Raw genomic sequence first — 17,429 nt, forward strand, 5'->3', positions numbered from 1 at the left:
TAAACAGGCTTCTGTGGGGCGCCTGGGTGGCTCAGTCGTTAAGCGTCTGCCTTCGGCTCAGGTCAGGATCCCAGGGTCCTGGGATCGAGCCCCGCATCGGGCTCCCTGTTCCGCGGGAAGCCTGCTTCTCCCTCTCCCACTCCCCCTGCTCGTGTTCCCTCTCTCGCTGTCTCTGTCAAATAAATAAAATCTTTAAAAAAAAAGTAAAAAATAAGAAATAAAAAAATAAACAGGCTTCTGTGTGCTGCCTGTTAGGAATCATGGGACCCTCCTCCAGAGCCTGTACAACTGGGGGGAGGGAATAAGCCTGCATCACTGCTGTTGAAATAAAATCATCTGGAAGTGTTTTCATTTGAAGCTGGCTTTCAGAAACAGAGGCAAAACACACTAACGAAACTAATCTGGGGCATCTGGCGTTCCTTTCCACTCATGCACCTTTCCAATATAAACCTCCTAATCATTTATATCTTGTTTCTCAGGTTTATGGTGAAGGCAAGTCTCTTATTTCTCTCCAAAGAATAAACTCCCCGCCTAAAAGGAGTGAGCTCAGACCTAGATGCAAACAAAGCACAGCGCGGTCACGCTAAACACACGATCCACGCTCTAGGTGCTACCGAAGGCGACCTGCCCCGCTTTCCCTAATTAAGACAGCACTCACTCTCTGATAACTTGAGGTTTTTCCAAGTTCAGCGGCTTGGGTCCCTTCCTGACTCTCCCTCCCACTAGATGGCACTACATGTCACCTTCAAAGCGGACCGCCCTCCACAGTCTGCGGGAAAGGATTCTATTTTTCAACTGTGCAAGAGTATCACACGCCTTGTGGCAAGTACTAAATTTCATTCTTAATGAACACTCCCTCTTTTCTTTTTTTTTCTACATTCACTGTCATCTGACAGCTTCTGAAAGAAGTCAGATCTGAACTTTTGGGCTACAGTCCTCAAGGGATCACAGGATGGCGTGGCAGTCTTGACTGCATGATAATGGGTAAAAAAAAAAAAAAAAAAAAAAATCAAGAGTTGCATCACTGGAGACCAGCAACTGGAAAGATGCTTCAGGTCACTGAACTCATTTCTTCAATTTCTCAGTTCTGGTTTCACCCAAGTTTATAAGTTAACTGTATCATGATCCCCCATGGAGATTCTTAAACTGTATCAAATTAGCAACAGTGCTGTTCAAACTTTTAAGATAACAGGACTAGGGAGTTGCAACATTATGTAGTTACAATATTACTCTGATTGCGCATTAAAGGCATTGCTTCCATAAGAAATCTCATTTTCACAACTGTAACTCATCACCTCAGCAGAGATCAATTTTCAAAAAGTGGGGAGTCTAGTATATCTGGGAAACGTACGAAGAGAGGACACTCTATCAGCCAAGTTATTATGACTTGGGGGAGGAAGATGTCCCCCTCCCCCAAGGAAAAGTGCTAAGTGTGTAAAGTTCCCAACGGGGCCCGGCAATTTGACTGATGGTAATTGCAATTTGCAGTTGTTCACATGCATCCCTTAGAGATGGGAGGCCCTTTCGTTGTTTAGATCAAGTAGGTTTGTTTGCTCTGCGACACTCTTCCCTTCCCAATGTGAGCATCTGGTCTATGTAAGGTTAGTGCCTAATGTCATTAATTGCACAGCTTATTATTTTATTCCCATGACCCCCTCTGATATACAGATTTGGAACGTATGCTTTCCTGGCCAATCAACAGACTTATGTACATGAGACAAATACTCTAGCCACAGGGTTCTCTTTTTAAGGACAGGGCAGATCACAATATTATGGAGGATTTTTCGCTCAGAGACAGCTATGCCTTTCACATAAAACGTTATCAGCACACGATAAATCTCACTTGTTATAAAGAAATACTGGAGCATGAGAGCTATTTCACTTCCAGGCTGTAACAAACGTGGGTTTTGCTGTTGTTGTTTTCAATGCCTGGACTCACCAGTCCCAAAGCCTGTTCCATATCCTGGGTGTCTGACAGTGCTCAGGAGTTCAACAGGCACTTTAAGAACTTGCCTGTTACTAATTCCATCACTTTGCCCATCTACTCAGTGTCTCTGCTCTTGCACGCACCCTTGGACACACACACCTAATCACAGGAACGAGGCCGTCTGACTGGTATTGCTGGGAGCCCCGAGGAGAGACATTCAGCTAACAAAATGACAGTGCTGGGCCTTCTCAGAATAGGCTGTTTGCAGTCTCTCTATGGATAGAGAGTGTACAGTCCCTAAGAGCCCCTGGGAACTCTATGCATAAGAGAAATTGCACCCTCTCCCCCTGTAGACAAGCACCCTGGACTCGCGGTCCAAAGCAACTTCTTCCCGCTTTCCTCCTACCCCGCATCCCTTCCCACTGTTCTTAACTCTGCTCTAAGGACAGAGGAACTCTCCCTGGACTTCAGTCCCTCTGACCTTGCATGGGTGGCCAAACTCTGCAGCTCCCTTGGCTCGAATTTCATTTCCACCCCTTCGTGCAGAAAGAGCTTGTGGCTCAGGAGGGTGGGAAACTGCACATGGAGGTACTCTGCAGCTGCTCCCAGCTGCTAAGAAAGGCCAGTTCCTCCTGATAGGAACCGAAAGTTCCTCTGTTCCGTCTGCCTCTTCGGTAGACTTGGAAAACAAGGCAATGATCGGTAGAGGCCAGAAAATTTTAAATTTTGATGCAGCCGGGGTGGGAAGGGGAGGGGCAGAGAACCAACTCCTCAACTCCAAGCTGAGTGATCTTTGACCTTCCTGGATGCTATCGAGTAAAATAATTTAATGATACTCTTCTCCAATCAAATTTTCCAGTATTGCTAAAGAAAACACATCATAACGTAGGAAAGAAATGTGCTGGCACTTTTAGAAACGAGGAACACTTACTATCTTTCCCCAAAATTCGAGATGAGACGGAAACGTTACAGAAAATAAAGTGTTATACATACACATATATGTGTGTACACACATATCTTCAATACTTTATAAATAGGTAACTTTTGTTTTACAGAAAAAAAAAACACAACACAGCCTCCTTGTTGGAGCAGAAATACACAGGGAGAGGGGGGCCTTCTTATTCAATTCTGAGCTCACCTGCTCTTGTACTACAACAGAGGCATTCGACTTCCAGAAAAGATTTTCCAGAGTTTTAAAGCAAATGCAACAATTCCCTACTTTCCTTTATGAACCCACCACCCATATAATGGAAATGCAGGCTGTTCATTGTGAAGCTTTGCTTTCCCATGACACGCAAGCCACAGACATTTGTTGTCCTGATATCACGTTTGCTAAATTAAGCAATGTGGAATTTTTTTTTTTTTAAAATTCCATCAGGGTGGAGTTTCACACGCAGAAGACTCCACTGAAGCATCCTCTATTATCATTAACAAATTTCCTGGAATCTAAACACCTGCCCTTTTTCATTTGTTCTAAGAACACTAGGACATTTTAAAACAATTCAGAGTAACTTCCTTTCTTAGAGATTTTGACAACACTCACTTTCTTGTCTTCACTACAAATCTGCTCAAAGGAAGAAATTGATTATACTAGTGGTGGGGGTGCAGTGCAACTTACAAAGTACTTTATGTTTTCTCCCAGTGGGGGAAATTTACCAAAACATCCCAATCATGGTCTTCTGGTTGTTTTCATTCTCAAAGGCATTCTCCATGGCATTTTCCTCCTATTTGCTAACAACACACTTCTCCCTTTGTCTGGACGGTAGGGGGCACTGCCACAGCGAACTATTATGGTCAACTGTGAGATTTCAAGGGGCAAAACAACACGGCTGGACATAGAGGATTTTCCCATGTCAATGAGCATCTAAAAAATATTTTACACATTTTTTTCTTCCATAATTCACTTCAGGGTGCAAACACTGGAGTTTTCTTTCTGTTCATGTTGTGGGGGGAAGTAGGGGGAGTCAGCAGTATGTGGTAGAAATCCCATATTACAAATTTGGGGCTGACTCAGGAAGGTCTCACCGAATCCCTAATCGTAAATATTGGCTGAACATAAGCAGTAACGTGCACTTAATATAGGTTAAGTAGTGTTCCGTGCAAGAGATTTTTTTTTTCATAGTCTTCAGTCTGTCTCACAAACATCAAACTCCCAAGTTCAGAGCCAAGATGAAAGAGAACCGTGGCAACATTTCATTGAATAATCGCATAATCCAGGCTGCATAGGTGGAGGGTTTTTTTTTTTAAATAAGTTTCATATGTAATTGAATTAAACTTAAATTTATGCATCCAATAAAAACCATTGCAAATGGTAAAACAAAGACATTGCTCCGACACTTAGAAAATTAAATTCACCAAACCATGAAGTCTACCGGGTAGTTATTTTTGTAACCACCATAAATTGTTTTATAGCACTCCTCTGCTGGAAATAAACAATCCGAGGAGAAATTTACTTTACAGCACACGCATCTTGTTTCCAAAAGAGAGTGACCTAAAAAGTTTAGGCTCTTTCCTTTCTTCTTCTTTTTTTTTTTTTTTTTTTTTTTTTTGTTAATACTGTGTTTCTAGTTACCTTGAAACCTTCCTTCTCTTTCCTGAGCAAAGGCTCACAGAAAATAAGATCCAGGTCTGTAGATATCCTGCGCCCTCACATACTCATTTCTGGAATAAGAAGAACAATCATACTTTGTGAAAATAAGGACTATATGGCAAAATGAAAATAAAGGGTTTTAGTACTAAATATTTCACCGTATTTAATGGCACCTCAAGCCAAACGTTGTCTTGGACCTTTCGAGAAGTTGCCTTGAATTGTGTTCCCTTACAGCACTATACGAGGCCCAATTCAATGCAAACTGCTACAGATAAGAGTTTTAGGGGTCTTTAATCACTTCTTTCTTGTGTCCTTGATGGAAAAAACAGAGCTGCCTTTGTGCTAAAAAGAAGGACCTGTTGTTTTCAGATACAACAGGTCATTTTTATAAGAACTTCCCAGAGGATACAACATAAATGACAGAAACACAAGGCGATTTTTTTAAGTGGCTGATGATTTTAGATGGTATATATTCTATATTAAGGGAAAGTTGTTTGTTTTTCTTTCCAACAAATGCAAAGTTACTGTTTTAAAAATGTTTAATGTTTGAACTTGACTTTTAGGGCCAAATGTTTTCTCCTAAGTTGGCTTACTGTAAATTCGGCTCCTGAAATCAATCTGAGGGTGTGCCTGACCAGCCTCAAGTAAATAAACTTGTCAGATCGTGTTCATTTCTGCTTGGGAGATGAATTATTTATTTAGTGGACTTTTGAAATATATCTAAATTGTGGTCACTTTTGTAATGTTCTTTCAGTTAAAATAACAAAGAGAATTCATACTTAATGAACAAGATAAAACTTTCTAAGATGAAAATGCTGGCCACATGACTTTTGGTTGTTCTCAGAGGAAAGAAAACAGGCCAATATTTTATGGCAAATAAAATCCAGGTGACACCAGGATTTATTGGAGTTTGGCTGATTCCATTATTAAAGGTGGTCTAAATTTGAGAAGACTGGCAAATTTAAGATTAAGAACCGAATCAGACTTGTTTCCTAAACTTTTATTGGGAGGCTTTTTCACAATGTAACCAGTGTCCCTATTTCTTCTTTTAAAGAAGAAAAAATTGGCTACTTCATGTGTGAAGAGAATTGTTTGAAGATCTTTAGGAAAGTTTCAGCCAGGCCAAAAACACAAGGTACTATTCCCTTTAAATTTAGCAAACACTTTCCAAAACTCATGCCTCACCACAAACAAAAGTTGTTATCCAGGAAGCCCTTCTTTAAAGCGCATTGACTGGTTGCCGGCACTTGCTCGAACATGTATTTCCCAACTACCTAGACTCTGGTTCTTGACACTTTTACTGAGTCTCGATATTACTTACCACCTAGGACAAGGATCTGGCAAAAGGTCAAGGTAAATGAATACCTGATGGCAAAGACTGCGGGAGCCCCGGGGGGTGGTTCAGCAGATAAAGAAGAAATAAAAACAGGGGCTCTGAGGGAACGCATGGAGCACACTGCAAGGCTAATAATCGACGAACAGGTTTCTCACTTAGGAGGTACTTTTTTTTCCCCACTTAAGCTAACAACAGGGCTACTTTCACGGAGCAGGAGAACAAGATGGGATTGGCCGTGTGAGGAAAAGGAAATCCCAAAAACTAAAGAAAAAATCGTGAAGGCCAAAATTTCCCTCCCACCGCCTCCCCCGACACCCACACTTCCCTGGAAGCAGAAGGCGGCACGAGGAACGAGACCCCTCAACTCAAAAGCAGCCACTGCAGAAAACCGGGAGGGAGGGGAGCTGGGGGTCCCCCCAACCCGCGCACCCCGCCCTTCGGCTGTCCCCCCACCACCCCCACCCCCTGGCCGTGCCCTGCGCCAGCTCACCGGTACCAGGCGAGGCCCTTGTGGTAGCTGCGGTCGAAGAAGTGGGGCTCGGCGCCCACCGCGCGCACGTCGGGGTGCACGCGCAGGAACTCCAGCAGAGCCCGCGTGCCGCCCTTCTTCACGCCAATGATGATGGCCTGCGGCAGCTGCTTGCTGCCTTCGTCCAGCAGCAGGGCCAGGGTCCCCGGCGGGGCCTCGGCCACGCTGCTCCCGGCCCCGGAGCCGCCGGGACCTCCGGCCAGGCCGGGGGGCTCCTCTTCCCAGGCCGCCTCCTCGCCGTCGTGGCGCGGCGCGGGCGGCCGGAGTCTCCGCCACGGCTGCAGCTGGAGGAGGCGCTTCCTGTGCGCCGCCGCGGGCCACACCGCCAGCTCCCTCGGGCCTCCGATCAGGGCGCCGCGCCCCGGGGCCCCCGCCTCGTCGCCGCCGCCCGACGGCCGTACCAGCGGGCCCGCCAGGGTCTGGCAGCGCGCGGCCAGGCAGTAGAAGACGTACAGGGACGTGAGCAGGGAGCAGAGCATCAGCAAGAATTTCCGGAAGATGCTGCGGGACAGCGGCTCGGCGGAGGTGGGGTGAGCGCCGGCCGGGCCCGGAGGGGCCATCCTAGCCGGAGGCGACGGCGGGCCGCGCGCGGGCCATGCTAGGCCGGGACTCCGCCGGGTGCCGCGACCTCCTGCGGGGGGCCCCGCATCGCCCGTGCGTCCCTGCGGCCGTGCGAGCTGCGCCGGGGAGACGGAGCCCCCGGCGCCTGTGAGCGGGATCCCTGCCTCCGGTCGAGGGGGCAGGAGGGGGTCGTGGTGCCGTGCTTAAGAAACCATCGTCTTAGACTCGCCCGAGTCCTGAGCCTTGGGGTCGCGCTCGGCGCCCCGGTTCCCTGAGTCGCCCGGAACGGGGGTCCTGGCTGCGGCGGCGGAGGCGTGCGTCTCAGCCCCGGCCCCGAGCGGCCTCTCGGCGCGGATCCCCGTTCAGCGATCGTGCATCCCTCGCTCGGTCCCGCGGAGGGGACTCGAGGCTCCCGGGCCGCGGAGCTCCGTGCGCTGCGGACAGCGGCGAGCGACAGTGCCTTCCTTCGTGCCCGTGGCCGCCGGGGCGCGCCCTCTGCGCCCGGCTACGAGGTCCCACCGACTCTCCCCGCCCCAGCGGCAACCAGAGGCCCGCGGCGGGCCGTGCACCCCTCTTCGCGCGCGCCCGGCTGCTCCAAACGGCCCTCGGTCCCCACCTGGGAGCGGCGTGCCGGAGCCGGGCTGCGCGGGACCTGTCAGCGGCCGCGCCACTGCGTTCGCAGACGCTCCCCCGCCGCCTCCGGGCCGTCGCCGCCGCCACACGTGGGGCGCGGAGGGGAGCAAACTTGGAGGTGACGTCAACGGCCCGGGCCACACCAGCCCCCGGACGAGCGCAGTGGGGCGGACGGGGTGGGATGGAGAAAAGGTGGCGCGGACCCCGCCGCGTCGGCCCAATGACATCGGAGAGGGCGGGGGCGACCGGGGCGACGCCCCTTCCCCACTCCGCCCTCCCTGCCCCGCCGCTGCCTCGCCCCCTTTCCGGCGAGCGGTGGGTCTGCGGGGGCTCCGGGGTTAGTCTGACTGACAGCTAGGGCCGGCCGGATCCCCGGGGGCCTGACTTCCACCCGAGCCACCTAGCAGCCTCGGCTCAGCCCTGACTCCCTCCGAGCCCCCGCTCCCGCCTCTGTCGCTCCATCTCTCCCCCCCCCCGCCCCGCCCCGCCCCCTGCCACCTCCCGGGCCCTTTGGAAGTTTGGTCGGCGGCAGTTGCCAGTACCCGCTGCACGCCACGCCCCCGTTTGTCTGGGGCGAACTGAATTCCTCCCCGCGGCGCCGACTTGCACCTACTCTAGTGTCCGCTGCTGCCCGGGAGCGAAGCCCTTTCGCCCTTCGGCAGTATTTTATTTTGTCTTTTCTTGTGCCTGTTTTGCCTTGTATTAGTTCGGGATGATCGAGAGTTCCCCAGGACCGAGAAAGGAACAACTTCTTAGGAAATGAACCAATAAAGGAACCAAGGAGAGAAATTAGGAGTTTTAGAAAAAAAGATCAGTTCCGATTCCACATCCCCATGCGCAGTTTTTGATGAAGGAATTTTTTTATGTTGTTTGTAGTAGAGTGTGTGTGTGTGTGTGTATGTGTGTGCGCGCGCGCGCGTGTGCGCACGCGTCTCGGTAAAGGAGTTAAATAGCCTTTCCTGAACAGCAGTTTCCTCTTTCTCTTGCCCGCCCTCCCCCCCCCCCCGCGACGCTATATCCTCTTCACGCGCTCCTCCGAGAGTAGGTCAGGAAAGGATACAAATCACCTTGCTGTTTAATGGAGGGAGGTGGCCCGTGGACCCCGCATGGGGTGGTTTTTTTATTCCGTTTCGATTTGTTGCTGATTTCTTAGTTTCCTTGTCTCAGCAGGACGCCCGGCAATGTGGGCGGGAGCCTGACCGCTCCGCACCAACCCGTGTAAGTGACACTGGCAGCTTGCTGGGCCCAGTGTAGATGCTGACCAGCACCCCCCCCCCCCAGTAGGCACCGCGTCCTGTGTCTCACAAGATGCCCACTGCTGGGACTTCCCAACCTTTTTCTCGCCTGCTTTCCTGCGCTCTGTGCTGTATTTGACCACGGAAGTGGACGTCAGGGGAGTCCTACTAGTAGACCCTTCTAAAGAGCATCTAGTGATTCTAACTGTGCGTGGGTGGAGCTGGTGTATTTGTGCCTTTGCTAGGCACGGTTTTATGTTTATGAAGTACCAATCCCACCGTCTTCTACGAAGCAGCCAAGAGCTCCTTAGCTTCTGATGCTTTAAAGCAATGAACTTTTACAAGGATGAACAGTGAGGCCTGCCAAGGTCTGCTCTCTCTTTGTGTCCTAAAATTGGATATCGACAAACCAGTTCGGTGTTAATACTGTCTTGAGCTTTAATATATTTTGAAGTTTTTCTCTAGGTATTTCAGTCTGATTGGCAGAAGGAAGACATAAAAACAAAGACCATTTTGAAGTGAGGCTGAAAGCCTATGCAGCCTCATAAATGCCAATAAACATGCCTTGGTTTCCTCCTTGGAAAAACGATGATCTCCACTTTCCCTTCTAGCTCCAACAGGTTACAAGATCATGCATTTATGCTTTCACATTTCAAACATAGGTATTTTCTTTAGGCAGGGGTTAAAGACCTACACTGTTTAGGACACATGGTTTTAGGATCACTCACAATGTCTAGGGCAGCTGTGTACATCCCAAATAAATTCTGAGCCACAAATACTAGCCTTAAAGGCAACTTTAAAATTTCTAACAGCCACCTTGAAAAAGGTGAAAAGAAACAGGTGAAATCAAGGTGAAAGATATCTCCAGCATATCTAAAAATGTGACTTTAGCATGTAGTCAATATAAAAATGATCGAGGTCACTTTATGTTTTTTCTTTTCGTATCAAGGTTTCTAAATCTGCTGTGTGTTTTACCTTTGCAGCACATCTTTATTGGGGCTGGCCACATTTCAGATACTCAAAATCCACAGGTGGCTAGTGGCTGCCATGCTGGGCAGCTTCAGTGGGGATGTTATTTTTGGTGAGAGAGGTGTATGTGTCAGTGTCTAAACAGGAAACAGCACATTCGAATCAGGATAACTCATTGGGGGGGTTATTTACAAAAGAAGTGCAATGTCTCAGGCAAAGAGTCAGGAAAAGAAAAATTTTTGACACAACAGCAGGGGAGAGGTATGTGGCATTATGTCTGATCATGAGAAAAACATCAAGAAGACTGATTAAGGTCTCTGGATAACATTAGCGAGAGTCATTCTCCACAACTGGTTAGAATATGCTTTGTCTTTGATCCACTCAGATGCATTTATTAGAATGGAAAACAATTGCAGCTAATCATTATTAAATGGGTGCTTTCAAAGAGGAACAGTGGTCATGAAAATACCAAGGAGCACAGTGGACTTTGTTGTAATTTCTTCTTACTTCTCCCTTTTCTCCTTTCCTTCCATGTTATCCTTAAAAGTGATAAGGTTCTGCCAGGAAGAGTTCTTGCTACCATAAAGCTGGTCTTGTATTCAGGGGTGAATAGGTGACGTTGATGTTTGGTGACTTCCGCTGCTGCTTCTCTCTCCCTCGTGAGTACCCACTCCTGCTCCAGCATCTTCACCCAGTGTCCTACCCTCAGGCCTTTCCCAGCCGTGGATCCTATAAACCCGTTTGCTCTACCGTACAGAGGATCGCTTATCTTCTCTCATGCCCCACCCACAGAGGGTTTACATTTTAGAGTGAGGAATATCTTTACAAATGCCTTTCTCCTACCTGCCCCAGAAGCAAGAATTCGTGCTATTTTAAAACTGCGATGCACGATGAAGTATAAGGAATAAAACAAACCGTATACCAAATTTCCATTTTTATTGCCCAGAGGTGACCATGATTAATATATTGGCTAGTTATTTATATATAATATATGTTATTTATATGTACTTCTGTAAAATGTTATATAGAGAATTTCTCTCTCTATAGAGATAGAGAGTTCCCTCTCTATATAGAGGCGGATGTCAGTATACATGAGATAGATAGAGATAATTCTTTAAAAATACTAAGACTTTCTAGCAGTGTGGAGAATACAGAGAGCATCTTTTGGCCACCTGTCATAAGGGACCCATGAATGGTTCTGCTCAATGAATTTGGGTGCTTCACTGGACCTTTTTTCTTTTTAACCTCCCCTTACCCCAGAAGCCCTCCCTATGGCCCTCCATTGCCCTGTTCCTTTCCTGTCTGTCCCTCACGCCCAGCCCTCCTTCCAAATCCTTCCAAACCCACCAGCCACACCAACATGGAAGCCAGAGAGCCCAGGAGCCCAGTGATATAAGAGATGAAGGTCAGCCTCTTCCTGGGGCAGGAACAGGGGGTAAAGTGGGTCCCGGAAGGCAGAGTATATCCCACAAACGGAAAAACAGGAGCCTTAGGAGTTTATAATCTTAATGCGACAAAACATGCACACAGTCCTTAGAATGCAAATTTGCACTGTATTCAACTCAAGTGCCAGACGTGGTGCTATACATTCACCAGATTCATTGTCAGTGCTTGGTTACGCCCTCCCCTTCCTGTCTCAAGGTCTCTGGTGTCTCTACCTATAATACGCATCCCCTTCACCCTTCAGCTATCAGCTGGAACAACACATCTTCAAGGAAGCCTTCCATGTCCAACCCCCACCCCTGCTTTGAGCAAATCTGACACAGATTCTCTTGAGTCCCAGGTAGTTTTCCCTCCAGATTTTATGAGGGTTTGTAATGTTACCGGTGCGTGCTTATGCTACGCCTCCCCCTTAGACTATGAGCACTCCACAGAGCCCAAGACCATTCATTGCTCAGTAGCATCACCTGGTGCAAGGCGATGCCCAGTAAAGATCTGTGGATGAACTAATGACCCCAGGCAAGAATGGAGCTGGGCATTCCAGTCTGAGAGTACCTCACAGCAAAGTCAAGTCCAGACAGGGTGCTGTGTGTTGTAAACTGTTTGTGTTTCAGCATGAATGAAGCATGGGCTTGGCCTGGGGAAGCCATTGGAGGGAACCAGAAGTAACACAGAAATGACGACAGAGAAGGAACAGGAGCTAGTTGCTGAGGGCCTTGTGTGATTTTCTTGAGAGTCTACTTTTATCGGACATCTGTAGAGATCAACAGGAAAATACTTGCTTTCTTAGGAAGACTTCCCAAAAAAGCTTTCTGAAACCCAACAATTAATGACTCTTACGCAACAAAAATATCTGTTGCTTGGACTTATATGTGCGCAGCATTCCAGTATAGTTTTTAAAAGCTTTACCATTCAAGGGGTGCCTGGGTGGCTCAGTTGGTTGAGCGACTGCCTTCAGCTCAGGTGATGATCCTGGAGTCCCGGGATCGAGTCCCGCATCGGGCTCCCGGCTCAGCAGGGAGTCCGCTTCTCCCTCTGACCCTCTTCCCTCTCGTACTCTCTATCTCTCATTCTCTCTCTCTCAAATAAATAAATAAATAAAATCTTTAAAAAAAATAAAAGCTTTGCCATTCACGAATGGAAACCTTTTGCTTCTCAGAACATATTTCGATCACAACCATATTGAGAGAATAGAAGATTGATACAGCCCTGCTTGGAATATAAAACTACCTGGTCCCACAAACTTGGACTTACTTCTAATCAAAACAGACAAAACCAAAGAGACAAAAAAAAAAAAAAAAAAAGAAGAAGAAGAAGAAAAGAAAGTCCAGGATCTTCAGACCTCAAATTCAAGCAAGTGCCCGATTTCTCGTTCTCAGCCCCAGGACTAATAAATGTAGTGTTTTAGAAAATGTCTTTGAGAACCGAATGCTGGATAAGTTAGAAAAGCTTGAAGCAGACAATGCATTGAAGAAGCTGTAATTAAATAAATAGCAGCCGTAAAATCATAGAATCCCAAACTGCAGTGTTGGTAGGGGGTACAAAGAGGAAGAGAACATCTAAAGTATCTCACAAAGCAAGAAACATGATAGAGTAGATGCAGCAGATGAAGTAGAAGCAGAAGTCAGAATCCACTCCAAGTATTGCCATTCAGTTTGTCCTTCCATTGCTGGTCTGGTGTTTGTTTGCCAGTTGGCTTTTCCTTCTAGCTCTGCAGTCAGGCAGGCTGGTTTCTTGCTCTAAATTGACCTGGAGATGTGCCAGCAGGACTGGAGAGATGGGATGGGGTGGGTAGCGGTCAAGGGGACAAGCCAGAATGGAAGCTGGGCCAAGTCCCATTCAGAACTGAAGTAACAGTCTTGGTCTCGAGTCAGTGGTCAGCAAACGGTGAGGCAGGCTTGAAAGGAGGTCATCGGGACTCTCAATTATCCTCTAAATCAGATGTGGTCCTCACTCATCTCCTACCGGGGGAAAAATGGTTTTCCCAATCCAAGTGAGATGATGGCTAACAATTCATGATTTCCAAGCTGTGAGTTACTGAGAATTCAAATCAGATAGATGACCAGGAATTCCCAAAGTAAGTGGAATTTAGAAGGACCTTGTTGAAGAAGGAGTATGAGTTTTGCAGCTGGAGAGACCACGGTGGTTGTTCCAGATTGAGAAACAAACAAAAATTATTACAGGGCAATATGAAGAAGTCTTGAGCATTCCTGTTAAATATTAGCATATTATAGTCTCTGAGATGACTTTTCAGTAAAGAAGACAGATTTTGCTTAATCCCACGTTTTCAAGCCTTTTGGACCATGGACTCCCTTTACCCGTGTCCTGTCTAGTAACATTCATTGTTCTGAGGCACACGGATCCAGAAATATAATCCTAAGCTGTATAGGGCTTGCTATTGTCAGGAACCTGGGAGGACACAGGTTTTGTGAACATACTGGGGCCTCAGCTGCCTATAGTGAGGGTTTGGTTTACTTTGAGACCAGGTGGAGGACATTTCACCAAGTATCTGGGATTTCCTTTGTTCTATTATTTCTCCAGGGGCCACCACCCCCAAGGGATGGGGTTTAACTAAGGACTTGACAAATGGTAATTTTCATGAATTATTGATTTGGCCAAAAATAACGGGGAAGATTGATCATTACATAAAGATTTCCCCGAGCTTCTTTTTGCTTCTGTTCTGGCTCAATTATTTCAGATTCTGTCCCATGTGAAAAGAAAGGGGTGCAGGTTTTGAAATACGCCCTATCAAAAACTGAATTAGCATGCAAAAGAGTCAAGAGACATTTTTGCAGTAGGCTGACCATCCTGGCAGAGCATCTGAAGAAACAAATGTTTGCTGAAAAACAGGACCTATTTAAATAGGTGATGTAGAACTAAAAGTTGACTCATGGAGGGTTATGTGATTATTTTACTTGTCCTCAGTTTCTTTTCTCAACATAGAAGACACTGAGTCCTTGTTTTTTGTTTGTTTGTTTGATTGTAATTTCAGTGCTTTCTTTTAAAGATGACACTTCTGTAGCAGGTAAAAATTAAGTTAATCTTTTGAGGGAACTTGAGAAGGATATAGGATATAAATAATACATCTGAAACATAAGGGGAGTCTGGGTGAGTTTCCTTGGTTTCCCACCTGTATAGGAGATTTAAATTTTTTCTTTGCGTTGTAAGCGAGGGGGATAAATCAGAGGGAAAGGAAGAGAGTGGAGTGCTGGTGCTTTCTGAGCAGAAGCCCATGTCCTGCCCCTTCCATTCCAAGGCATACGTTCAGCAGGAGCTGAGGGAGAGACATAGACTGAACCTGAGAGAATCTGAGAGCAAAGGAGGGTTCACAAGGGCTGTAGTGCTCCTTTTCACAAAGCAGCCGCAACAACTCTTTAGGAGTTTCTCCGAAGCTCTAGAGGCTTGGAGAAGGGCCCAGAGTAACTGAGAGGGAGCAGGGTCTGGAGGAGGGAGTGGAACCTGGAGAAACCTGGCCGTCTAGAACAAGGCATAAAACATGACATTGACTGGGAGGGACTAGTGACAGGTAGGGTAAAAGGGCGGCTCATCAGTTGCCCCGGGGGTGGTTAACAATGGCAAAGCCCAGATTCTCTATGATGTCTTGGCTCCCTAAGACCAAACAGGAGACACTGGGTGGGAGCCGAGAGATTGCTAAAGGTTTCAGGGGCAGGTGAACAGGAAGTGACCTTGAGATTATGGAGAATAGACTGAGAGTACCTTTCTACCACTTAGAAACATGGGCGCTTGAATGGAAACTCAGTTCAGTTTTCAAAAGCACAAGAAAGTTCTCTTTGGCCTGACTTCCCAGCGAGAGATTTTTGTCCTTGCAGCACTCACGGACGTAGGTATAGATCCCTACTCTTGGTTTTCTCATGAAACCCTAGAAGGCATGGCTTAAAACACCCATGGATGGCACATCTTTCTGCAGAAGGTTTTTCGTTTTCTTTTTAGTTCTGATTATTATTTTCTGCACAATTATATAGCTTCTTCAGTCATATCACTAAGCAACTAAAAGCACAAGATTGATTATTGCACACTGCATGATTTTCTAGGGCTACCATAACAAATGGCCACAAACTGGGAGGTTTTCAACAACAGAAAGTTATTTTCTCCTCTTTCCGGAGATTAAAAGTCCGAAATCAAGGTGTCAGCAGAGTGAGCCACACTCCCTCCATAATATTAATCCAGCTGTAAAGACCCTATTTTTTTGTGTTTTATTTATTTATTCATGAGAGTCAGAGAGAGAGAGAGAGAAAGGGGCAGAGGGAGAAGCAGGCTTCCCGCGGAGCAAGGAGCCCGATGCGGGGCTCGATCCCAGGACCCTGGGATCATGACCCGAGCCGAAGGCAGACGCTTAACCATCTGAGCCACCCAGGCGCCCCTAAAGACCCTGTTTTTAAAGAAGATCACGTTCACAGGAATTAAGGTTTAGGACTTGAACATGTCTTTCAGGAGGACACAATTCAAACCACAACAGACATGCGTCAATGCAATTGGCTTAATAATAATAACTAACACTGATGAGCTCTTACCCTGTGTTAAGTGACTCGCAACCAGGCTTTCCCTTAGTTCTCCGGTATTATTCCTATTTGACAGATGGAGAAGTTGAGGCTCAAAGAAGATGGTGAAACATGCCCTAAATTGCCATAGCTCAGAAGGGCGTTGCTGCGTTTTGTTCACACCTGTAGGTGTCCTAGAAACGTCCTCAAGTGGTGGAACTCCTACAGGCTTTCTCCTCTGGGAACTTCTGCTCATTCTTATTCTCATTTCCCAAGACCGGAAGTTGATCTTCTTGAGTCCCTGATCACCTCCGTAATGTTTGCAGTATTTCCAGGAGGAGAAAGGGGAGAGGGAGGGAAAGAGGGAGGGAGAGAGAGAAGGAAGGAAGAAAGGGATGTAGGAGAGGAAGAGAGAGAGAGAGAAGTTGAGAAACAGAGACGGATTTTGCCAATGTCACTTCCCTGGAGGTAAAGGAGCATCTCATCCATCTATCTGATCACCTCTTCTCTTTAGCATTCTGCCCTTTAACTGCTGGAATAATATTAGCAGGAATTGCAAAGAAAATGCTTATTTTTACTAGTCAAACACTAGATGCCCAAGCTCACCTCTACGCTTTTTACAGCTTGACCTCTGACACAGGTGTCACTCTGTTAAAGGACTTAGAATAACTCACATCCCAGCCTATATAAGAATGTGACTTTTTAAGACCCTTTACACAGGACAAAATAATATTTTTAGACATGGCTGTATAGTGATTTCCAAAACAGTCCCTTCTTTGCTTGTGTACGATTAGGTTTCTTTGTTTTTGTTCATAGATGGGTAGCAAGAGTAAAACTAGGGAGAGTTGCCAAGAGAGATCCTCTGAGGGCGCTTCTTACCTAATCAATTTCTCTGTTTGTAATAACATAACCATCTAACTTTTTTTCTCCAAATGATGGACTAGTTTTCCTAATACCTGTTCTTCCCGCCCGTCCCCCTCGCCACTTGAAAAGACACATTTATCTTGTATTTAAATTGATACATACTTGAATCTGTGCTGGGACATTTTATTTTGGTCCAAGGATCTGTCACTGTCATCAGAACCCCATGATATTGTCATAGTATTTATTATATATTTTCACTCAAAGACTCCAAATGCTATCATTTCAGATGTCTTGATTACTCTCACATTTATTTTTCCCCCAATTTTAGGCTTCAGTCACCTCCAAAACATGCTGTTTACATTTTTATTGGTCTATCATTACTTTTGTTGATTGCTGCTGGGGTGGGGGGGAATTCACATACTTGTAATATACATTATAAGCCTTTCAAGGAACATGGAATGCCTTATTCTTTTGCATGACACAGGAAAATTTTTCATTGCTTTCATAAGATTCCTGCATTGTTTGCTGTGGTTGATTGTAAGTGATTTAGATGAATGATTGTTCTGTGAATGACTCTTTCCCCCATGATATTTTCATGATTTTTTCCCCTGGATCTAAGCAGGCTATGAACTTTTCCAAATATATTCAGTAACTGGCACCTTTACTGGGCACACCTATTACTTTCAATGTTTTCAGTAGACAATTACCCCATTTCTAGTTGATAATCATTATTAAATCCTCTTTCCCAAAAATCTAACTCATTCATTTTTCCTGCCAGGTTGCATTGGTTAAAACTGTAAGAATACAGTGTACCTGGGTGGCTCATTCCGTTGAGTGTCTGACTCC

General features: G+C 46.4%; 1 protein-coding gene and 1 long non-coding RNA gene across 2 annotated transcripts in view; one reads left to right on the forward strand and one right to left on the reverse strand.

Annotated features, from left to right (window-relative positions):
• HS3ST3A1 (heparan sulfate-glucosamine 3-sulfotransferase 3A1) overlaps positions 1-7,923 on the reverse strand; it is a 97,350-nt gene extending 89,427 nt beyond the window's left edge. The window contains exon 1 of the mRNA XM_027624585.2: positions 6,344-7,923. Coding sequence (XP_027480386.2) covers positions 6,344-6,942 — 599 coding nt within the window. The 5' untranslated portion in view covers positions 6,943-7,923. The remainder of the gene's footprint in view (positions 1-6,343) is intronic.
• A 721-nt stretch (positions 7,924-8,644) lies between these two features.
• LOC113938983 lies at positions 8,645-12,554 on the forward strand. Its single transcript, XR_003525077.2, has 3 exons — positions 8,645-8,794; positions 10,328-10,439; positions 12,380-12,554. It is a non-coding gene; the product is annotated as an uncharacterized LOC113938983 (long non-coding RNA).
• Positions 12,555-17,429: the final 4,875 nt, after the last annotated feature.

Source organism: Zalophus californianus, chromosome 16 (genome assembly GCF_009762305.2).
Source record: "Zalophus californianus isolate mZalCal1 chromosome 16, mZalCal1.pri.v2, whole genome shotgun sequence".
Taxonomy (NCBI): domain Eukaryota; kingdom Metazoa; phylum Chordata; class Mammalia; order Carnivora; family Otariidae; genus Zalophus; species Zalophus californianus.